This window comes from Dipodomys spectabilis, unplaced genomic scaffold (genome assembly GCF_019054845.1).
Source record: "Dipodomys spectabilis isolate Male_0828 unplaced genomic scaffold, ASM1905484v1 ptg000002l, whole genome shotgun sequence".
Taxonomy (NCBI): Eukaryota; Metazoa; Chordata; class Mammalia; order Rodentia; family Heteromyidae; genus Dipodomys; species Dipodomys spectabilis.
The window spans coordinates 16,119,235-16,143,660 of record NW_024870679.1 but is presented as its reverse complement, the minus strand read 5'-3'; the positions used below and the strand labels follow the sequence as shown (position 1 = coordinate 16,143,660).

General features: G+C 40.9%; 1 protein-coding gene across 1 annotated transcript in view; it reads right to left on the bottom strand.

Annotated features, from left to right (window-relative positions):
• The window catches only part of Dipk1a (divergent protein kinase domain 1A), a 58,120-nt gene that overhangs the window by 10,513 nt on the left and 23,181 nt on the right, over positions 1-24,426 (bottom strand). Inside the window, exon 2 of the mRNA XM_042682502.1 lies at positions 1,587-1,721. Coding sequence (XP_042538436.1) covers positions 1,587-1,721 — 135 coding nt within the window. The remainder of the gene's footprint in view (positions 1-1,586; positions 1,722-24,426) is intronic.

The following is a 24,426-nucleotide window of genomic DNA, read 5'->3' as shown; positions in this document are numbered from 1 at the left end:
TTTATTTTCCTATTTCAGTGGCTAGGATATAAAATATACAAGCAAGGAAAAAGTATATCCTTGCCATGACCCTAATCTCAAAGATTTCTATGAATATATAAAATCTGGATGACCTTTGCCATTACATATGATGCTGCCAGCATGCTTTCTGTAGTCAGGTTGGGAACATTCATTTGTACTCTGCTAACAATTTATTCAATTTTTGTCAAATGTGACAATATATAAGATAATATATATATACATATGAGATATGAGATAATATATAAGATATATGAGAATCATATTGATTTTTTTCTTAGAACTTTGGGAAACCTCCAGTCTCTCCATCTTATGTTACTGTAATACTTGATACAGTAATGTTTATCTTACTGTACCTAGCCTCCAAAAATCACTATTGTTAAGCATAAAATTATATTGAATGAGCTGCATATGTATGTATATATATATATATATATATATACACACACACACACACACACACACACATAGCTTAATAGATTACCTGCTTAGCATACACCAATTGCAGTTTTAAGCCCCAGCACCTCAAAACAGAAAATTTCCAAAACACATATATAATTCTGATGAAGTATTTTAATATTATGAAGTCATAATTACCACTAAAAATCTTAGACTGCTCCATACATCACATTTATAGTAACAATAAAAATACTTTAAAAAGCCGGCCACCAGTGGCTCACGCCTGTAATCCTAGCTACTCAGGAGGCTGAGATCTGAGAATCTCAGTTCAAAGCTAGTCAGGGTAGGGAAGTCCGTGAGACTCTTATCTCCAACAAACCACTAGAAAACCGGAAGTGACACTGTGACTCAAGTGGTAGAGTGCTAACCTTGAGCTGAAGAGTTGAGGGACAGCACCCAAGCCCAGAGTTCAAGCCCCGTGACCAACCAAAAAAAACCCAAAAAACAAAACAAAAATTTAAAAAGTCTTAGACTGATACAATGAGTTTTCTGAGATATATCGAATCATTAGGAGGAAGAATAAATAATAAATATGTGCTTTATAGATTATAAATAACTTGGTATCTGAGATTGCTCCATTTATTCAAAAGATGTGTTCTGCATATACTGCTTGAAAATAACATTTCAACTTTATAACACTTGGAATAAATAAAATTTCAAGCACTTTGAAAAAACAAAATCTCCCTCTGTGGCAAGGATACGCCCATACTAACTCCATAAATATTCCATATTTAGGCTTTTAATATTGGATCTTTTTCAAAATGAAGAATATCCTAAACTTGATTAGATCAAAAATTTTAAAAGTTGGGCTGGGAATGTGGCTCAGTGGTAGAATGCTTAACTAGCATGCATGAAGACCTGGGTTTGATTCCTCAGTACCACATAAACAGAAAAAGCTTGAAGTGGTGCTGTGGCTCAAGTGGTAGAGTGCTGGCCTTGGGCAAAAGAAGCTCAGGACAGTGCCTGGGCTCTGAGTTCAAGCTCCAAGACTGCCAAAAAAAAAAACCCAAAAAAACAAACCTTAAAAGTTTACTAACACTTTTGTAAGTGGTATATATAGCTTGTTATTAAGAGGCTTTTCAGAAAAGTAGGAAGTGAAAAGGACTTACTATTATTTTCTTACAGTCCTTTCCTCTGCATAGTTCTGTATAGGTAGAATATTGCACATATATAATCCAGCTTCCAACAAAAACAGCCAGCCAGGAAAAGAAGAGATACTTCATCCGCACATATGAGAATCGAGCCTATGAGTAAAGAGCAAGTGATGGTCATTCATTCAACACCATTTTGTCACAATCCCTTCTCTGCAATAAAGCATATATACTTCGGTTCCTAACCCGGGAGTAACCAGTATACACACAGCAGCTCTAGGACAAAGTGCACTTTCATAGATCCAAACAACACCCGCCTTAGAAAGGTCCTGCCAAGGAAAAACAGGGAACAAAATATTCTCTAAGTTGTATAACCTTTCAAGTACACCACCATCAAAAGTTACTTATTAAACATAAGCACGTTCACTGGTCATCGTGTAAGATCAGATAACAAGAGGTGCAACTTATTAGAAGTTTACAATTACTGTTTTAGATAATCATGATTAAGTATTTTTATTTTTATTTATTGATTTAATTTTTTTGGTCATGGGGCCTGAACTCTGGGCCTGAGCACTGTCCCTCAGCTCTTCAGCTCAAGACTAGCGCCCTACCACTTGAGCCAAAGCGCCACTTCCAGCTTTTTCTGCTTATGTGGTGCTGAGGAATCGAACCCAGGGCCTCATGTATGCAAGGCAAGCACTCTACCACTGAGCCACCTTCCCAGCCCCTGATTAAGTATTTTTAAAGAGAGTGGCATATGCCTATAATCTTAGCTACAGAAGAGTCAGAAATTGGAAGAATTCCAATTGAAGGGCAGTCCATGTGAAGGTTAGAGAGACCCTATCTCAAACTACAAGTCAGGTATGGGAGTTCATACTTATGTCCCAGCTTTGAGGAAGGCACAGGTAGAAGATTGGCCCTGGGAAAAAAATGTAAGACCCTAAAGAGTGCTTACCTTGCATGCATGAGGCCCTGGGTTCGATTCCTCAGCACCATATAAGCAGAAAAAGCTGGAAGTGGTACTGTGGCTCAAGTGGTAGAGTGCTAGCCTTGAGCTGAAGAGCTGAGGGACAGCACCCAGGCCCAGAGTTCAGGCCCCAGGACCAACAGAAAAAAGAAAAAAGAAAAATAGAGAAGAAAGGAGGCTGGGAAGGTGGCTCAGTGGTACAGTGCTTGCCTTGCATGCATGAGGCTCTGGGTTCAATTCCTCAGCACCAGATAAGTAGAAAAAGCCAGAAGTGGCACTCTGGCTCAAGTGGTAGAGAGCTAGCCTTGAGCTGAAGAACTGAGGCTCAGTACCCAGGCCCAGAATTCAAGCCCCATGACCAAAAAAGAAAGAGAAAAAGGGAGGGAAGGAAGGAAGGAAGGAAGGAAGGAAGGAAGGAAGGCAGGCAGGCAGGCAGGCAGGCAAGCAGGCAGGCAAAAGAAAGAATGAAAGAAAAAGAAAGACAAAACAAACACTGGGGCCATTGTCTCATTCCTATAATCCTAACTACTCAGGCTGAGATCTTAAGATTATAGTTCAAAGTCAGCCCGGGCAGGAAAGTCCTTGAGACTTTTATCTCTAATTAAGCACCAAACCACCCACCCAAGAAATGGAGCTGTGACTCAAGAGTGCCACACTTGAGCACAGAAGCTCAGAGACAGCGCAGAAGCTCTAAGTTCAAACCCCAGGACCAACGCACATGCACAAGAAAAGAAAAAAGAAAAAAAAGACTGAAGCAAAATGTAAGTAGCAGAGTTAAATCCCTAGTGTCAGAAAAAAAAGAATAAGAACAGATCTAGTTATGTATCTAATATCTCATGGACAAACAGAATAAGAGATTGAAGTCCACGGTCATTCCTATATTCTTACTGTATTCTCCAGGGCTTTAGGTTCCTTCTGTTTAATCACTTACAGGTTTCACCTACTAGATATTGTGGAAACTGAGAGAAGGTCACAACTATGAAAAGAGAAATGGAAAGGAAGAAGTAAGCTATATTAACAATAAATTACTCCTTGCAGGTGTTCATGTCAAGCCAAACCACAGGAGACTCTCTGCACTGTTTTGCTCCAGGGCTTTGGTATCTAACTGCAACTTAGAATAGTGGGTGCCTTTTCTTCATCAACCCACATATCAAATAATTCAATCTTCAAAAGTGATATATGGTTAACATAATTGGACATTTATTTTCTAAGTCTGAAGCTTCAATGGTCTGACACAAACAGTACGACAGAGGGCTATGGAGAACTGAGCAAACACATTATAAAGATACATAAACAAACAAGGAAACACCAGTTCTGCTTGTGCAGTCACAAGCCAGTTTCTCACACTGGAAAACAGTGGGATTCTGTGAGCACTGAGAGCAGGCAAAGAAAGCAGAGAGAGCCGTAAGTGCACCTGCAGAAGCCATGAGCGCAAAGGAAAGAGGCTCAGGAAATAGCGAATTCTGTTGGCTCTCTTCACTGTTCAAATATCTGTCTTTGTGCAGTTGGTGACTCTTAGTGTGGATGGTGATGCCTAGTACCAAAAGCTCAGTACAGTAAATGCAGTAACATGAGAAGTCCTTGAGGTTTATTATTAAAATTTAAAAGGGCCTTTAATGTAAAGTGTTTTTTGTACCTTTCTAAATGAATTCATAAAAAATGCAGAAAGAATTCCATATTAAATCATGTAAATGATAATGGGATACATGCTAAGGGATTTGTTTGAAAAGAGTTTTAAAGTTACCTGGCCCTAACATGAGATCTCGTCTTCAGACACAAACTACTATGTAACAGTATTATGAAATTAAATGACACAGTGCTGGAGGAATGAGCACACTGCTGGGTCCACAGTAAATACTCACTTTATAAGTCACTGAGCAAGAGATCAACAAAGCTGTCATTGGCCACTACCTTCTTTCTGGACTTGCCAAAAAGAAAACTGAATCTGAATCTGATCAAGCCTTTCCTGCAATTCGTGATTTACAGGAAAGAGCAGAATCAGACCAAGGAACAAGAGGGGCAGTGAGTGACATGAGGAAGCAGACGCCAGGCTGTGGGGAATACTAGAACAAAAACAACCCTGTCAATCCAGTCTCTTCAACAAATAAAGTATGGGGGAGAAGCACAGCAGAATCTTTTTGTTTGTTAGTGGGGCTTGAACTAAGAGCCTGGGCACTGTCCCTGAGCTTTTTCGATCAAACCTAGGGCTCTACCACTTGAGCCACAGAGCCACTTCCAGTTTTCTGTTGGTTAGTTGGTAATTAAGAGTCTCGTAGCTTTTCCTGCCCAGTCTGGCTTCGAACTGTGATCCTGAAATCTCAGCCTCCTGAGTATAGTTAGGATTACAGGTGTAAATCACTGGTGCCCAGTTAGCAGAAACTTATGGATTAGGAAATAGAAAACTGCCAGGTGCTGGTGACTCATGCCTATAATCCTAGCTACTCAGGAGGCTGAGATCTGAGGATGAAGGTTCAAAGCCAGCCCCAGCAGAAAAGCCCGTGAGACTCTTATCTCCAATTAACTCCCAGAAAATCGGAAATGGTGCTGTGGCTCAAGTGGTAGAGCTCTGGCTTTGAGCTGAAGAGCTAAGGGGCAGCATGATAGGAAACAAGGATATGAAAAGATTAATTTTTGAGGTGTGGGAATAGTTCTGTGGTAATATTTAAGTATTTTGCTTTGCCCCCATCCCAGTGAGCTACATTTCTCTTCTTCCTCTGACATAACATTAAATTGAAAAATACCCTGCGAGAGAGTGGTCCGATAAGTGCCAAAGTTTTTGCAGAGGATGCTCCAGGCACTTTGTATATACACACACAGAAAGAAGAGCACCCATTTTTACTCCAGCGTGCCATGGGAAACAGCTGTGATGTGGGGGAAACACAAAACAGTAGAAGGACATTCATGTGTCCTTTAAGATCTACAGATTCTGTAGCCTTACATCTTAAAATGACAGAAGAAAGAAATTGCCATAAATGACATCTATAACTATGACCTAATTTTTCCCCCCAGGATGTCACTGGCTAAAATGTTCCTAGTGGTCTCTTCTATACCAATTATAGAGGTAATCTAGTCTTTGGTTACCAAATGTGGTCTGACATACTTGTTTATGTTAAACTGTCTAAAATTACTGCCTAGCAGCTTCTTTACTCTGCTGATTTTGTGCCTGGATACTAACAGAACATAGCTTTATTCCAAATTATGCTTCTAAAAATCATGACAATAGTTTCAATAAATCCACTAGAGCAGTAATTGTTAACTGGAGTCAATTTTGTCTCCTAAATGTGCACATGGCCATGTCTGGAGACAATTTTTGTTCCATAACTGGGGATTACTACTGGAATCTTGTGGGTGGAGTCAGGAGACACTGCTAAATTTCCAACAATATGTGTAATAGTTTTCCATAACAAAGCATTGCCAGCCCCATGTGTCCACTGTATATGACACTGTTAGCTTATTTTAAACTAGCCTTTAATGTGTAAACTAGCAGTAATTTAGAAAATATTGTCACATCTGTCTAGAAATAACATATAATTGTTTATGAGTAAATTACCAATCTTTTGTTGTAAATAAAATTCACTGGGGATACAACATATGTGCAATGAAAACAAATTTTTTCTGTCAATCTCACTTGAAAGACTGGCAGCAATTTTTCTTCTTTTCAAGTATTGCCCAGCTGGGCACGAGTGGCTCATGCCTGTAATCTTAGCTACTCAGGACATTAAGATACAGGGATCATGGTTCAAAGCCAGCCTGGGCAGGGAAGTCCTCCTGAGACTCTTATCTCCAATTAACCACTCAAAAACTGGAAGTGATGCTTTGGCTCAAGTGTAGAGAGCTAGCCTTGAGCACAGGGACAGTGCCCAGGTCTTTAGTTCAAGCCCCACAACTGATCAAAAAAAAAAAAGTAATTATAATAAAATAAAAAATTGAGGGGCTGGGAAGGTGGCTCAGTGGTAGAGCGCTTGTCTTGCATGCATGAGGCCCTGGGTTCAATTCCTCAGCACCACATAAGCAAAAAGAAAAAAGCCGGAAGTGGCACTGTGTCTCAAGTGGTAGAGCGCTAGCCTTGAGCTGAAGAGCTGAGGGACAGCACCCAGGCCCAGAGTTCAGGCCCCAATACCAGACCCAAAAAAACCCCAAAAAACCAAAAAAACAAAACTAAAAACCTTTAATCTTGTTTACATAATTTTACAGGGTTTAACGGTATGGCTCAAAGTTGGTAAAATGCCTGCTTATTAGCAAATACAAGGCCTGAGTTCAAATGCCAACTCTAGTACTGAAACAATCTATAATTTTATAGAATTTTGTTTTTGTTTTGTTTTGTTTTGCCAATCATGGGGCTTGAACTCAGGACCTGGGCACTGTCCCGGAGCTTCTTTTTTTTTTGGGGGGGGGGGGGGGACGGTCGGGTCGTGGGGCCTGAACTCTGGGCCTGGGCGCTGTCCCTCAGCTCTTCAGCTCAAGGCTAGACTCTACCACCTGAGCCACAGCAACACTTCTGGCTTTTTTCTTTTTGCTTATGTGGTGCTGAGGAATCGAACCCAGGGCCTCAAGCATGCAAGGCAAGCGCTCTACCACTGAGCCACCTTCCCAGTCTCCCAGAGCTTCTTTTGCTCAAGGTTAGCACTCTACCACTTGAGACACAGCACCACTACTTCTGGCTTTTTCTGTTTATGTGGTACTGAGGAATCGAATCCAGGGCTTCTGGCATGCTAGCTAGCACTCTACCACTAAGCCCCATTCCCAGTCCCTACAGAAATTTTTAAACGAACAAAAATAATACTCTAATCATTTCTATTGCTTGTTTGCTTGCTTGCATGTGTGTGTGTGTGTGTGTGTGTGTGCGCGCGCGCACGCGCACACGCACATGCACACGCCCCCAGGTGCACATGCATGTATACTGGTACTGGGACTTGAACTCAGGGCCTGAGAACTGTCTCTTAGTTTTCTCTTCAGACTAGTGCTTTACTACTTGAGCTATAGCAAGAAGTATAGCTGCAAATTTTCATTTGATTTCAACATAAAATTTTCATAAAGTTTTAACAAGAAGCAGATGATTTTCTTCACATTTTCTCTGAATGTTGGTTTATTTGCCTAGAGGCAAATGACATAAAAACACACGAACACCTGGGAATTAATTCAATAAGGTGATTCTCAATCTCATGGCTCAGCTGAAGAATAGACACATTTCAAAGAAGTATCATGGTATGGGAAAATGTTCATGATGTATTTTATAAATGGAAACATTAACTTGCAAAAACAGCATGTATAGGCTAGGAATATGGCTTAGTGGTAGAGTGCTTGCCTAGCCTGCATGAAGCCCTGGGTTCAATTCCTTATTACCACATAAACAGAAAAAGCCGGAAGTGGCTCTGTGGCTCAAGTGGTAGAGCGCTAGCCTTGAGTACAAGAAGCTCAAGGAACTTTTCTCATGGGAACTTTTCTGCCCAGGGGGTCTTTGAACCTTGATTCTGAGATCTCAGCCTCCTAGAATAGCTAGGATACAGGCATGAGCCACTGGCACCTGGCTACAAGTTGATTTTTCAACAGTCATCCTAAAAGGTAAACCTTTTATTTGTTAATCAATTAAAGTATAGGTGAGCATAAAATACTAACTATATCAGAGCTAGGAAGATCCTTAGTGAAATTTTTATTGGGGGCTGTTGATATGGCAGCTTGAACTAAGGGCCTTGAGCTCTTGCTTGGCTGTGCTCAAGGCTGGAGCACTACCATGTAAGCCATGTTTTTCAGCTTGACTTTTTACTTGTTAACTAGGGATGGAGTCTCACAAACTGTTATGCTTGGGTTGGCTTTGAATCATAATCCTAGGATCTCAGCTTCCAGATAGCTAGGATTACAGCTGTGAGGTTGATTAAAAAAAAAAATTTTTTTTTTTTGGGTCCGGTCGTGGGGCCTGAACTCTGGGCCTGGGCGCTGTCCCTCAGCTCTTCAGCTCAAGGCTAGCACTCTACCACTTGAGGCACAGCGCCACTTCCGGCTTTTTTCTTTTTGCTTATGTGGTGCTGAGGAATCGAAGCCAGGGCCTTATGCTTGCAAGGCAAGCACTCTACCACTGAGCCACCTTCCCAGCCCATGATGAAAATATTTTAATACCAGGTAATAGTACATGCCCCAGAGTAAAAATGTAACATTAAGAAGGGCTGGGAAGGTGGCTCAGTGGTAGAGTGCCTGCCTTGCATGCATGAGGCCCTGGGTTCAATTCCTCAGCACCACATAAGCAGGGAAAAAAAAAAAAACGGAAGTGATGATGTGGCTCAAGTGGTAGAGCATTAGCTTTGAACTGAAGAGCTGAGGGACAGTGCCAAGGCCCAGAGTTCAGACCCCCTGACTTCCCCCCCCCAAAAAAAAAAGTACAGAAGCTGGGCACCAGTGGCTCATGCCTATAATCCTGGATACTCAGGAGGCTGAGATCTGAGAATCACGGTTCAAAGCCAGCCTGGGCAGGAAAGTCTGTGAGACTCTTATCTCCAATTAACCACCAGAAAACTGGAAGTGGCGCTGTGGCTCAACTGGTAGAGCACTCCCCTTGAGCTGAAGAGCTCAGGGATAGTGCCCAGGCCCAGAGTTCAAGCCCTGCAACCAACCAAAAAAAAAAAAAAGTACAGAAGACAAAGTAAATGGCCTGGTCTGATATAGTCCTTTCTTAGTTGTTTTTCATTTATGTGGATATAAAAAAATGCATTATTTTTTTTCAGAAAAATTGAAGTCCAATACTAACTATAAATTATTTCTTACCACTACACCTAACACTAGACTTATTATTTCTAATATTGTGCTACAATAATAAAATTATCAATAACAGCTAATATTTAGTGTTATTTCACACGTGGAACTCGTTGTTGTTGTTGTTGTTGTTATTGTTGGTCATGGGGCTTGAACTCTGGGCCTGAATGCTGTCCCTCAGCTCTTCAGCTCATGGTGAGCGCTCTACAGCTTGAGCCACTATGCCACTTCCGGTTTTCTAGTGGTTTATTGATGAGTCTCACAGACTTTCCTGCCCGGGCTGGCTTTGAACCATGATCCTCAGATCTCAGCCTCCTGAGTAGCTAGGATTACAGGTGTGAGCCACCGGTGCCTGGCTTACGTGGAACTCTTTTAAGCATTTTCTACATATTAATTTATTTAATCATCATAACTCTGTGAGCCATTGTAATAATAAATTAGTCATGGTTGGAAAATTCTAACCCACAAGCCAAACCTAGCATATCACCGGGTTTTATAAATATAGTTCTACTGGAGCACAGTTACCCCAATTATTAGTATGTTGTGTAAGGCTGTTTGTGCTCTACCAGCAGACTTGATCATCCAGTCAGCAAAGTCAAATTACTGTTGGCTCTTCATGGTTTGACTGCTGAACTGTTAAAACAAAAATGTTCAGCTGGGTGCTGGTGGCTCACACCTGTAATCCTAGCTACTCAGGAGGCTGAGATCTGAGGATCAATGTTGAACAGTAGAGGTTCTCTAAGAGCTCTAGGAGACAAGAACTAGTCCTCACCTTACTGATGCAGAAGCATAGGAACACACAGGGTTAAGCAAAGGCCTTCCCAGTCATAAGCAGGAGGGCCCGGATTTGAATTGAGGCCACTGGCTTCAGAGCCTGTAATCACTCTACACCATTCCCTACTGTATTAAGTACAGAGATATTTGCCTGATATTTGATTGTCTTCAGGAGAGATTTCAATAAGTGAAATCACTATGTCAAAGGCTATGTAAGAGGCTTATGATAATATATTGTTACACTGCTTTCCAAAAACATCCACTGCTTTCTCAGATGTACTTATTTTGCCATCCTCTGTATCCAGTTTGATAGCAATAACAGCTTTTGTTTTATCTTTTTCTTTTTTTTTCCTAGTCGTGGGGCCTTAACTCTGGGCCTGGGCCCTGTCCCTTAGCCTTGAGCTCAAGGCTAGTATTCTACCACTTGAGCCATAGAGCCACGTCCAGCTTTTTCTGCTTATGTGGTTCTGAGGAATTGAACCAGGGCCTCATGTATGCAAGGCAAGCACTCTACCACTGAGCCACCTTCCCAGCCCCTAGTTTTATTTGACAGAGGCCTTGACATTTTAATATACACTCTCTGAATGCTTAGCACTGGACCTGGCAAGTGTCTAGGACACCTAGATCATTGAAACACTGAACAGAGCTGGGGACTGACCTCCCAAACTTCTAAAATGTAGAATGTCATACATGTATCTGGGGAATTTATTTCAAAGTAGTTATAGGAAGGCAAGAGAGCTAGTCAAATTTTAAAGTTTCCTCAAGGTAGGGATGACCTAGTTCAACTTCAGATTATCTTAAGAATCTCCACGACTGAATTATTTGGGCCTGACCTAGAACAATAAAAACTCAGCAGAATATAGAATGGGCTTTCATGTTCTGTGAGCCCGTAGGATGGAAAATGAGGCCCTAAGTGGGGCTTGGAAAGCAGAGAGGGGCCTCCTTCATTTGAGGTTGACAGTAAAATGCAAGGCAAGTGCTCTACCACTGAGCCACATTCCCAGCCCGATTGACAGTAAAATGTAAAAAGCCACAGCAGTTGTTTTTAGGATAGCCTGAAAAACTGAAATGATAAAATCTTCTTTTGAAAATATTATAAATCATGTACAGCAGATGGCCATTTTCAATTTTGGGATTTTTCAGACAGGTGTTAATCCAAATTTGCCTTTTCAGTTCTTTCTTAAATTCCAAGAAGGCAGAAAACAAAACAAAACCATTACAAAATGGAAGGACAGCTGCTTTGATCACAGCAATGCCTGCTTAGAGGAAAAGGAGCGGATGTATAAAAATACATGCTGAGACACTGCAGGGTTTGAGGGGCCTTCCACATTACCAGTTATTTACTGAAACATGAGTACCTACGAAAACAACAGGCTTCACTGGACATACTGGAAAACAACCATTCAAACATCCATGTGAAAATACACTGACAGAATTAAAATGGAGGGGCTGGGAAGGTAGCTCAGTGGTAGAGTGTTTGCCCTGCATGCATGAGGCCCTGGGTTTGATTCCTTAGTACCATATAAGCAGAAAAGCTGGAAGTGGCACTGTGGCTCAAGCGGGAGAGTGCTAGCCCAGAATTCAGACCCCCCCCAAAAAACAGAATTGAAATGGATAAGATGCTTAATGGTAAAGGTAATGTGACTATTACCATAAATCTCTTCAATATGCAATACATATCTAAGAAGTGAAAGATACTAGTGGATTTAAAAAGTTACAGCAAAGACCAAGTGAACTTGCCACTATTATATTTATTTATTTATTTTTGTTGCTATGGGACTTGAACTTAGGGCATACTCTGTCCCTGAGCCCTTTTACTGAAGACTAGTGCTCTACCACTTTGAGCCATAGTGTTACTTCCAGTTTTCTGGTGGTTAACTGGAGATAAGAGTCTCACGGACTTTCCTGCACAGGCTGGCTTTGAACCATGATTCTTAGATCTCAGCCTCCTGAGTAGCTAGGATTAAATCGTGAACCACCAGTGTCCAGCCCCTTTGACTCTTATTTTAAGAAATTTCTAAAAGAGCTCAGGGACAGTTCCCAGACCCTGAGATTAAGCCCCACAATTAATAAAAATAAATGTTCTAGTCCCCACTATTTCCTAAATTTTACATATCTATACCTATATATTGGGATTGGCGGTGTGGCTCAGTTGGTAGAACATTAGCCAATAAGCAAAAGTGTCAGGTACCAAATTTGAGTCCCAGTCTTAGGCTAACAACAACAACAAAAGGACAGGAAAAAAGAAATACATCTATATAATATAGCAGTACCTGCTCAAATATTATGTTGGAAATTAAGTCTAAAACAGACTAGCAGATTAAAACAATGTGGAAATTATAGATTAATAGATTAATGATTAGTCTACAATATTTCTTTTCTTTTTTCTTTTCTTTTTTTTCCTGGTCCTGGGGCTTGAGCTTGAGGCTTGGGTGCTGTCCGTGAGCCTCATTGTACTCAAGGCTAGTGCTCAACCACCTGAGCCACAGTGCCACTTCTGGCTTTTTCTGAGTACTTTATTAGAGATAAGAGTTTCATGGGGACTTTTCTGCCTGGCCTGGCTTTGACTCGAGATCCTCAGATCTCAGACTCCTGAGTAGCTAGGATTACAGGCCTGAGCCACCAGCACCCAGCTTTGTGACTTACTCTTAAGAGGAAAGGCTAGCATGATCCTTCCTAGTCCAAGGCTGGAAAGACTGGCTTCCACGACAACTCCCCAGCTCACGTGTATACCCAAGTGTTTGGGAAGAAGTGGACCTAACTTTGACAGGAGCCCAAAGAATGCCCAATTCTCTGCTAAAGGTGGTAGAGCAGAGAGAAACTCACCCAGATTCCAACAAACTGCACCCTAAGCTTACAAAAAGACAGAAGACAATTTCTTTGAATCTGCTTTTCAATAATACAACATTAGCTGCATCAGGGAGCCTTGCATGATGGGTGTACCTGTAGTTCTAGTGATTTGGGTGGCAGAGATGGTAGGACCACTTGAAAAAAAAAAAACAAAAAAACTAGGGGCTGGGAAGGTAGCTCAGTGGTAGAGTGCTTGCCTTGCATGCATGAGGCCCTGGGTTCGATTCCTCAGCACCACATAAGCAGAAAAAGCCAGAAGTGGCGCTGTAGCTCAAGTGGTGTTAGCCTTGAGCTGAAGAGCTGAGGGACAGCGCCCAGGCCCAGAATTCAGCCCCATGACTGGCCAAAAAAAAAAAAAAGAAGCTCAGGGACAAGATAGGGGGTGGAGGGTGGGGAAAAGAACAAGGCTGCCAAGTATCCCAGAGAACCACACTGGAAGGAAGAGCTGAGCTATCCCTGGAGACTGTGGATGAGTTGAGGAAGGGCTAGAGGAAGCCAGAGCTCTACAGTTTGGGAAGCTAAGGATCACTTGTTGCTATTATTGACATTAAACAAAACAAAAAAAAAGATTTTTTTTTTAATCCTAGGTTGCTTCATCCTAGGTTGCATAAGAAAAGTATGAGGCATTATTCTAGTCCTCAAAGGGTTTCAGATTCTGTTGCAGAAACAATTCTGTGTTCTAGTTTTTAAGTGCTACATAAATATACTCTGGATAGATGCATTTTGAAAGACTTACCCAGAAAAGGAGAGTGTGGAAGTACAACACAAAGACGAGACTATCAGAACTAGAGAACATTCATCAAAATGAGATGAAAAGCCCTGAAGTGAAATAAGGAAACATACAGGGGAGTGTGGTGACTGGAAGTAAACTGTCTGGGTTCTAAGTACCTCTGAGGAAGGAGATGAGCAGGAAGGCAGCTGTGGAGCAAGTTCTTGGCCAGCTTGTCCAAAGGGTGACAAGCTTAGAGACAGACCAATTTCCTCAAGGATGGGAGGAAGGGAAGATCACAATTGGGAGGAACTAGAGGGCTGGGCCTACAGGTCCTGATAGTTAAATAAATCAGGGAGAGAGCTGGAAAAGATTTCCAGTCAGGAGTAGCACAGTATTAACTGTGAGATGAGCTTTAAAAGATGCATTGCTTAGCCGGGCGCTGGTAATCCTAGCTACTCAGGAGGCTGAGATCTGAGGATCACGGTTCAAAGCCAGCCCGGGCAGGAAAGACTGTGAGACTCCTATCTCCAATAAACCACCAGAAAACCGGAAGTGGTGCTGTAGCTCAAGTGGTAGAGCGCTCGCCTTGAGCTGAAGAGCTGAAGGACAGCGCCCAGGCCCAGAGTTCAAGCCCCACGACCGACAAAAAAAAAAAAAATGCATTGCTTGGGGTTGGGAATGTGGCTTAGTGGTAGAGTGCTTGCCTAGCATGTATGAAGCCCTGTGTTCGATTCCTCAGTGCCACATAAACAGAAAAAGCTGGCGGTGGCACTGTGGCTCAAGTGGTAGAGTGCTAGCTGTGAGAAAAAAAAAAAAAGCAGCTTAGGGACAGTGCCCAGGCCTGAGTTGAAACACCAGAGCTGGAAAAAAGGGAGGGGAAAAAAAAAAAGGGTGCAGGAGGGAGGCTCCTGGAAAATGTGCTTCAACTTGGCTTGGTCACCTCACCAGAGGTTGGGGCCTGAAAGTTTGCTCTTAACCTCTTTCAAATGCTGAGTTAGGGTAGTCACTACCCTCTCTCACTCCTTGGCTCTCCACAATTACTTAGAGAAAGTCTTCAGTCAGCAGAACCTGTTTTAAGGTTTGCCTAAGGTCAGAGGTTACTTCCCAAGGGGATTAAGACCTCACATTAACCTTCTCTATGAAGTTTAAGAATTTTAAATCAAGAGCTAAGAGAGTGGCTCTAGTGATGGAGTACTTGGCTCAGAATGCTTGAGGCCCCGAGTTGATCTGCAGCACCATTTCCCCCAAAGTAAAAACAAACAAAAACCTAAAAAGGTTAGTATTCTAAGTAATGTTTAACATTGTTTTAGTTAACACAATCCTTTGAAAAATTTTTGTGTTTTCAGTTTAACTTTAATAAAATCTTAATTGTTTGGGGCTTTCTCTTATACTACTATTTCATATGTTCTTTTTGCTTAGTAATAGCATTTCATCTATTTTTCCTTTATTGATAATTGATCATTTTTCCACTGAAAAACAATATATGTTCACTTCAAAAGCTGAAAAATACAAGAAAGTAGATGACTAAAACATAGTCTTACAATAGTTGACTAATTTAACATTTGAATTTCTTTATCATTTCTTTAACATTTTTCCTTTCAATCTTTTTGGTTTTTCCTTTTCTAACACTGCAGTGCTGCATCTTGTTTAACTGAATCTGAATCTTCTGGTAAACAATGCTTGAGGAAGAGGATTTTCCAGATGATTTTGGGGACCCAATTATGTAATTTTATCTTGGGAAAACAGCTCAGGAACAAACTATGTTTAAGTTTAATTAAGACGCCAACCTAACACATATTCTTACAGACCAGACATTGCACTGAGTTTATCAGTGTGCTATTGCTAAGAGGACAATTAGCTAAACTCTTAGCATGTCTGCAAGCCTTTGGCAGTTCTTTAGAAATCTGCAGGTCTTTAGCAATACATATTCTATTCCTATATTCATCTTGTTCTGTCTCAGCCAACTAAAAGTTTTCTTGTTTGTTCTCCAGTGATGTCCTGTGAGCATTTTAATCTGGGCACACATAAATGTGACCTTCAAGGATGAAACAAGGGGGCCAGGAAATAAGAGTGATACACACACACACACACACAATGCAGCAATATACAACATTCTCCACACTGAATCCTTTCCCCTAAAAACTTGGGCTCACACTCTGATAAGAAAAGTCTGGGGCTGGGAAGGTGGCTCAGTGGTAGAGCACTTGCCTTGCATGCTCCAGGCCCTGGGTTCGATTCCTCAGCACCACATAAGAAAAAAGCCAGAAGTGGCACTGTGGCTCAAGTGGTGGAGTGCTAGCCTTGAGCTGAAGAGCTGAGGGACAGCGCTCAGGCCCAGAGTTCAGGCCCCACGACTGGACCCAAAAAAAAAAAAGTCTGTCATCCATAGCTCCCAGTTTTTATCTCTTCTGCATTCTAAGATAATTTCTCATTTTTTCCAAATCATTGTTTCTGCATAGCTTGGTGTAAATCCTGCTTTTTTATTATCTGCAATCTGTATTATTGATTGATTTGTTTGTGCTGGTTCTGGGGGTTGAAGTCAGGGCTTTAGCCCTGTCTCTTAGCTTTTTCACTCAAGGCTGGTGCTCTACCACTTAAGTCACAGATCTACTTCTGGCTTTTTGGTGGTTAATTGTAGATTAAGAGTCTCATGGACTTTTCTGCCTAGGCTGGCTTTAAACCATAATTCACAGTTCTCAGCCTTCCAAATAGCTAGGTGTTCGAGTGTGACCCACCTGGCTGCAGTCTGTATTCTAACACTGCTATTGTACTTTGCGTATCTCTAACCAGCTAAGCTTACTGCTCACTTTTTCACTTCAGTCTATATTCGAGGCTTCTGTTTCCATAGACTGTTTATCTCAATAAACTGCAAAGCAACTTTACAATTTCTTAATAAACAATAATCAGAGAGTTAATTTTTCTTTAAATCTTCAAAACAATGCTCACTTTCTTCTGTCCTCACTTGATGATAAAGAAAACAGTTACACCTGGTATTTACAACAAACTTAGCATGCATACCACTGCTGGCCCCATTCTGTAACGCATGGGTGGTAGAACACCTGCCCTAATCCACAGCTGGACAGATGATGGGCACAACCTCTAATTCCTGGAGCCTAACAGGCTTCCATCTGGTGCAGGTCTGCTAAACTAAGCTCCAATTATCAGGCTTACTGTCGCAAAGAAAATATAGAATATTAAAAATCCTGCAATCTCTTTGGTATTTACCTGAGGTGTTTTTGATTATGGACAAAATAATCCTTATCTAACTGGCTTTAGCCAAATGGAAAGATTAAGGTGGGTTTCTTTGTTTTTTGTTTTGTTTTTTGGTGCCAGTTCTGGGGCTTGAACTCAGGGCCTGGGCGCTATCCCTGAGCCTTTCTATACACAAGGCTAGCACTATACTACTTGAGCCACAGCACCACTTTCAGCTTTTTCTCCACTTTCAGCTTTTTTTGTTTATGTGGTACTGAGGAACTGAACCCAGAGTTTCGTGTTATTTTTTTTTAAATTATGCCTCTACCCTCTCCTTACCCCACCTGATTTTATTTTTTTCGTTTTTCTTTTTTTGTTGGTCATGGGCTTGAACTCTGGGCCTGGGTGCTGTCCCTCAGCTCTTCAGCTCAAGGCTAACGCTCTACCACTTGAGCCACGTGCCATTTTCTGTTTTCTGCATGGTTTATTGGAGATAAGGGTCTCATGGACTTTCCTACATGGGCAGGATCTCAGCCTCCTGAGTAGCTAGGATTAAAGGCATGAGCCACCAGCACCCAGCCCCACTTGAATTTTTTTTTTCCAGTCTTGCTTGAACTCAGGGCCTGGGCAGTGTCCCTGAGCTTCTCTTGCTCAAGGATAGCACTCTAGCACTTCAGCTACAGTGCCACTTCTGGCATTTTCTGTTTATGTGCTACTGAAGAATTGAACCCAAGGCTTCATGCATGCTAGGCAAGCATTCTGCCACTGAGCTACATTCCTAGCCCTGAATGTTGTTTTTAATATTAATTTTTCCGGTAGCATTTATATAAGTTGTAAGGCAAAAACAAAAAACTGTACAAATGTTTTTTTGGCTCAAATCTAGGGCCCCAGCAATCTCTGAGCCGATAGACATGTGTTTTATAACTTTACATAGTGAATAAACCTATAATGAACACACTTATGCAAATCTTTTTGTGGTAATATATTTCCATCTTTTACATAAAGTAGAAATGGAGGTCTCAGAAGGTGGCTCAGTGGTAGAGTGCTTGCCTTACATGCATGAGGCCCTGGGTTCGATTCCTCAGCACCACATAAACAGAAAAAGCTGGAAGTGATGCTGTGGCTCAAGTAGTAGACTGCTAGCCTTGAGCTGAAGAGCTAAGGGACAGCGTCCTGGCCAAGTTCAGACCCCATGACCGACAAAATTAAAAAAGGAAAAAAAAAGTAGAAATGGAATTATTGAGTCAGAGTAAGCATATATTTAACTATGTAAAGAACTGCCCATAATATTTCTAAAAGGATGATACTTTCATATATACATATTATATATATATATATATGGGTGGAAAATATATTTATATGTGAGAATTCCAGTTGCTCTTTGTCTTGCTGATTTGGGGCAGTGCAGGGAATAGAAAACATTTCATTATGATTTTAATGTTTATTTACTTAATGATTGATGATACTACATATTTTACGCTCATTAGGCATTTATATATTTACTTTGGTACAGTAAGTTTTTTTTTTTTTTTTTGAGGCACAGGTTTGAACTTAGGGTCTCAAAACTTGCTAGGAAGGCACATCACTGCTGGCACACACCTCCAGCCTTTTTCTGTGTTTGTGTTTTGGTTTTTTGTTTCTTGTGTGGATTTTCTCTGCGTGTGTGTGTGTGTGTGTGTGTGTGTGTGTGTGTGTGTGTGTACACGCATGCCATACTGGGGCTTGAACTTGGCCTGGACACTATCCTTGAGCTCCTTTTGCTCAAGGCTGGCATTCTATCACTTGAGCCATAACTCCCACTTCCAGCTTTTTTTGTGTGATGAATTGGAGGTACAAGTCTCTGGATGGCTTAAAACTGCTATCTTTATACGACAAAACTAACAGGACTTAAGAAACAAAGAACTCCCGCTCATCTGGTTGAACCACTACTAAATATCCTCATGCTGCTGATCACAAATATGGTATATAACATGTGAACACTGTTATATATTACAGACTGTGGTAGACAATTTGCTCCAGGGAAGTTAGAATGAACTTGTGACTTTGAAATTATGTAATCATTTAATCACAATCAAAAAAAAAAAAAAAAAAAAAAGAACCTCGGGGAAGGGAGGGAGGGAGGGGATGGTAGGGGGAAAACAATGGAGGGGGGTAACAATGTTCAAGAGGAAGTGTACTCATAACCTCACTCATGTAACTGTGACCCTCTGTATAGTAGCTTTACAATAAAAAAAAAAAAAAAAAAAAAAAAAGAATATTCACCTAGGGCTGGGAAGGTGGCAAAAAAAAAAAAAAAAAAAAAAAAAAAAATCTTGATTCCATCATGTTTACTCCCACTTTACGCTAACTCACAATTACAAATAGTATACATATCCCTTCTCTTTCAACTGCTTTCTTGATATAACCCCTAGTCATATAATCTTTTTTTCAATACTGTTCCCCACTTCATCTAAAATATAACTAGGAATTAGTACAAGGAACCCAATTAGTCTGTCCAACTACTATACCTTCAAAAAAAATGCAATACCAGAGGGTACAGCTCAGTGGTAGAGCTCTAGCCTAATATGTATGAGGCCCTGGACTCAAAATTCACTTCTATCATTCCAAATCATTTAACTTTGTGCCTAAGTTTCTCATTAAGGATAAAAAACAACTGCTCTTTCTTACTACATACCTGGTACTCAATTAACTCATAAAATTATTCAGTTTCTGGTATAATGGACATGAAGCTTAGTACACTGCCATGCATACTGCAATTTCGCATTTAGCAGAAATTACAGTAACATCAAAATCTTTGATCGGAAGGATTAACCAGGGAGTCTTCATTTCCCTCAAATTCCAATTTAAACCTTTTTATCCCATTTCTAAAAGCAGCCTACAGTTATTAGCCTCATTGTATCTCACCAATTTCATCTCCAAATGAACATTCCCAGTAAAATCAAATCAACACCTCTCTTTCACAAAGTATCTAAGCTTGTTTCTGAGATGTTAGATCCTCATTTATAACTATCCTCAGTGGACATCTGTTCCCTTATCCAGTAAAATACTAAATCCTTTAGTTCATGTCACCTTGCCCTGAAAGCATTTTGTAGTCATTCCTCCCTTTTTCTAAAACCCTTCTGTTCATTTTTCTTTTTTTTTAATTGTGAAAATACCATACAGAGGAGTTACAATTGGATGGGCAAGATAATGAGTACATTTCTTTTTTTTTTTCTCCTTTGGTCAGTCATGGGGCTTGAACTCTGGGCTTGGGCGCTGTCCCTGCACTCTTCAGCTCAAGGCAAGCGCTCTACCACTTGAGCCACAGTGCCACTTCCAATGAGTACATTTCTTATCAAACATTGTTGCCTCCTCCTTTGTTTCCCCTTCCCTTCCCTTCTCCCCCTTCACCATGTTCATTTAGATTATATTATCATTTTAGGAAATTTGTAATTATACTGCATCTTTTCTATATAAAGTACTGATCTAAACAAAGTGAGATCCTTAAGTGATTCTATTATCATCAGTTATTTCTGAATAGGATTTATGACTAATAATCATTTTTGTCTTTATTATAAAAAAATAAAGTTATATGGTATTCTGTGATTGAGAAATCTTACCATTTTATTTTATAGGATCATCTATGAATGAAAGCATATATAAAAATATCAGTGGAATATTAACAACTGTTTATATTCTGTATTTATAGTTTTTATGTAAAAAAAAAAAAGATCAGTGGTTCATCTATGGTACCCAGAGTAGCCCTGTATCTTCTGACTGAAGTCCCATGCCTCTCAATGTTTTCCAATAAATTGGTATTTTCATAATGAGTTTATATGCAAAACATGCTTCTGCAAAGGCAATACTATTAATGTATTTAAATATATTTGAACACCAAATATAATTTTTAAATAGTCTTACCTAATCCTTTTTGTCCTGGATTCTTTGCAAAATTAAAAGTAAACTGGTAAAAATCAAAAAAAAAAAAAAAAAAAAAAAAAAAAAAAACTGCTATCTTTAGATCTCCATCTTTTAAGTAAGTAGGGTTACAGGTGCGAATCACTAGTGCCCAGCATTTGTGCAGGCTATTTTTTTTTTTTTTCGGTGGGTCGTAGGGCCTGAACTCTGGGCCTGGGTGCTGTCCTTCAGCTCTTCAGCTCAAGGCTAGTGTTCTACCACGTAAGCCACACTGCCACTTCCGGCTTTTCTGTTCATGTGGTGCTGAGGAATCAAACCCAGGGCCTCATGCATGCAAAGCAAGCACTCTATCACTGAGCCACCTTCCCAGCCCCTAAAACTAAGTTGTTTTTTTTTTTAAATAACAGTTTTAAAACTAAGAGAATAATTTAAATTAAAAAGTCAAGCACAAGAAAGTCTCAAATGATATATCTAGCAAGACATTTAGTATTATACATATATCAGGAGTTTTCAATGTACATAAACACATACATACTCACGCAGTTCAAATTTATTTCCAGAGTCAATATTCACTCTAAGTTTCTCACCTTCATTTCATTTTGCTTTGGCTCACTTCCACCCTCAGAACATCTTGAAACATAGATAGTGTGGCAACAAATAAGCACGAACCATCTCTGAGAGTGTTCAGAATCAAATAGCTCAGCATTCCTCTTCTTTTTCCACTAAGCCATGTACTCCACCACAAAATTAAACACACATCTCTAGGGATACTGATTTGCCAAGGCAGTTTTTGGCAAAAATAAAATCTGGCCCTTCTCCAGACTGCTATAGATGGACAACAGCAGCTGTTCTACAGATGGAGATTGATTGCTGGCTGGCTGGTCTGTGGTTACCTGCTAGTGTCAACATGAAGGATGTTGGGCCCAGATCATTCATGTCCAGAGACTCCTGCAATAAGCTTGCTCTGCCTAGCTTCTCACACTCAGCAACAGTGAGATATTTGCTGAGGTGGAATTAAGACCCCAGCTCTGTTCCTTTCTGCTATCGACTAGCAAACTGAACCCCAGGAAGGAGGTTGACTGCAGTGACAGTTCAAGTCTTTCAATTCTTTGGAACAATCCTACTTTCCAAATAATTAAAGAGAACATGTTGCTCATATCAAAATCTTTGCCTAAGTATGTCAAAAACATGAAAATCACACTCTGAACATTTTGCTGGAAATGGCCATATTAATTAACTAAACTAATTAATACTGGGAGTTGAACTCAGGGCCTCACACTTAATAGGCAGGCACTCTACTACATTGCCAGGATTTTTGGTTTAGTCTTTTTGGGGAATAGGTTCTCAAGGCTATGCCAGGGATATCCTCATCCTCCTATTCATACCTCCTACATAGCTAGAACAACAGGCATACACCACCACACTAGCTACTGAGATAGCTTTTTGTTTAGGCTAGCCTTGAACCATGATCCTCCAGATCTCTGTCTCTGAGTAGCTGGGATTACAGGCATGAGCCACCAAGCCTGGCAATACTTTTATTATAGTTTTTATAGGTTTATAGTTTTTAATAGGATTATGTAAGTTATGTCCCAGAGTCACCAAAGTAAAATGAGATTAGAACGGGCTTCAATAGTATTTTCAAAAAACAAACAGCAACCAAAAAAAAAAAAAACTTCACAATTAAGAAATTCAGAGCCGGGCGCTGGTGGCTCACGCCTGTAATCCTAGCTACTCAGGAGGCTGAGATCTGAGGATCGCGGTTCAAAGCCAGCCCGGGCAGGAGAGGCCGTGAGACTCCTATCTCCAATAAACCACCAGAAAACCGGAAGTGGCACTGTAGCTCAAGTGGTAGAGCGCTCGCCTTGAGCTGAAGAGCTGAGGGACAGTGCCCAGGCCCAGAGTTCAAGCCCCACGACCGACAAAAAAAAAAAGAAAAAGAAATTCAGAATCTTTAAATATTGGAAGATTCTTTAAAAAAGGAGGGGGGGCCTGGGAAGGTAGTTCAGTGGTAGAGCGTTTGCCTTGCATGCATGAGGCCCTGGGTTCGATTCCTCAGCACTACATAAGCAAAAAGAAAAAAGCTGGAAGTGGTATTGTGGCTCAAGTGTAGAGCGTTAGCCTTGAGCTGAAGAGCTGAGGGAGAGCGCCCAGGCCCAGAGTTCAGGCACCTCGACCAGACCCCCCCCCCAAAAAAAGGAGGGAGGGAGAGGCAATGGAATCAAAACCACAGGACCAAGACTTAAGTCGCAGCTGTGCCACTGACCAACATATGATTCAAGCTTGTTTCTTCCTCACAAAATAATCAGGATCACTAAAATCAATTCAATTATTTAAAATATGATTCCAGGTATGTCAAGATTTTTATTTTATCCTTATTATTTTAATCTTTGCTCCATATCTGATTAACTAAGTTAAAACCCAGGAAATAGGCTGGGAATGTGGCTTAGTGGTAGAGTGCTTGACTAGCATGTATGAAGCCCTGGGTTCAATTCCTCAGTATCACATAAACAGAAAAAGGCAGAAGTGGTATTGTGGCTCAAGTGCTAGAGAGCTAACCTTGAACAAAAGAAGCTCAAGGAGATCAAGCCCCAGGACTGGCCAAAAAGAAACAAAACAACAACAAAAACAGGAAATACAATCTTTACTATAAAAATCCACATATTCACTTATATCTAGAGTCAAAGAAAAAAACCTAAGTAGTTTAATAGGATCCAGTTGAAGTCACAAATTTGAACCATATCTTTCTGCATTCATTTATCTAAATGGATTATTTTGAAATCTAAGTATTCTGAAGGGAAGGGGGCACCAGGAAGAAAAACACAACCCCCATGGCACATGAGTGTGCCAGTCCTGGGGCTTGAACTCAGGGCCTGAGTCCTGTCCCTGAGCTTGTTTGCTCCAGGCTGGCACTCTACCACTTTAAGCCACAGCCCCGCTTCCAGTTTTCTGGAGGTTAGTTTGAGACAAGAATCTCCTGGGGGGGGGGGGGGGGGGGGGGGCGCAGGGTGGCTCACACCTATAATCCTAGCTACTCAGGAAGCTGAGATCTGAGGATCTCAGTTCAAAGCCAGCCTGGGCAGGAAAGTCCCTGAGACTCTTCTCTCCAATAAACCACAAGAAAACCGGAAGTGGCGCTGTGGCTTAAGTGGTAGAGCGCTTGCCTTCCCAAGCCCAGATTCAAGCCCCACTACCGACAAAAAAAAAAAAAAGAATCTCCTGGACTTTCCTGCCTGGGCTGGCCTTGACCCATGATATCAGTCTCATAAGTAGCTAGGATTACAGGCGTGAGCCACTAGCACCTGGCTATTACTTATTGTCAGAATGAAACACATGTTAGCATCACTTCTATCCTTATTTTTTTCTTTTTATAATCTTAAGGTGGTAAGAAACTTTTTCTTTTTCTTTAATAGCTTTTTTTTTTCAGGGCTGAGGACCGAACCCAGGGCCTTGTGCGTGCCGGGCGGGAGCCCTTCTGCTGGGCTAAACCCCCAGCCCTTTTTTTCTTTTTTTTTTAAAATTTTTTATTGTGAAAATACCGTACAGAGGGGTTACAATTACATGGGCAAGGTAATGAGTACATTTCTTTTTTTTTTTTTTTTGGATCTGGTCGTGGGGCCTAGAACTCTGGGCCTGGGCACTGTCCCTCAGCCCTTCAGCTCAAGGCTAGAGCTCTACCACTTGAGCCACAGCACCACTTCCAGCTTTTTTCTTTTTTTTTGTTT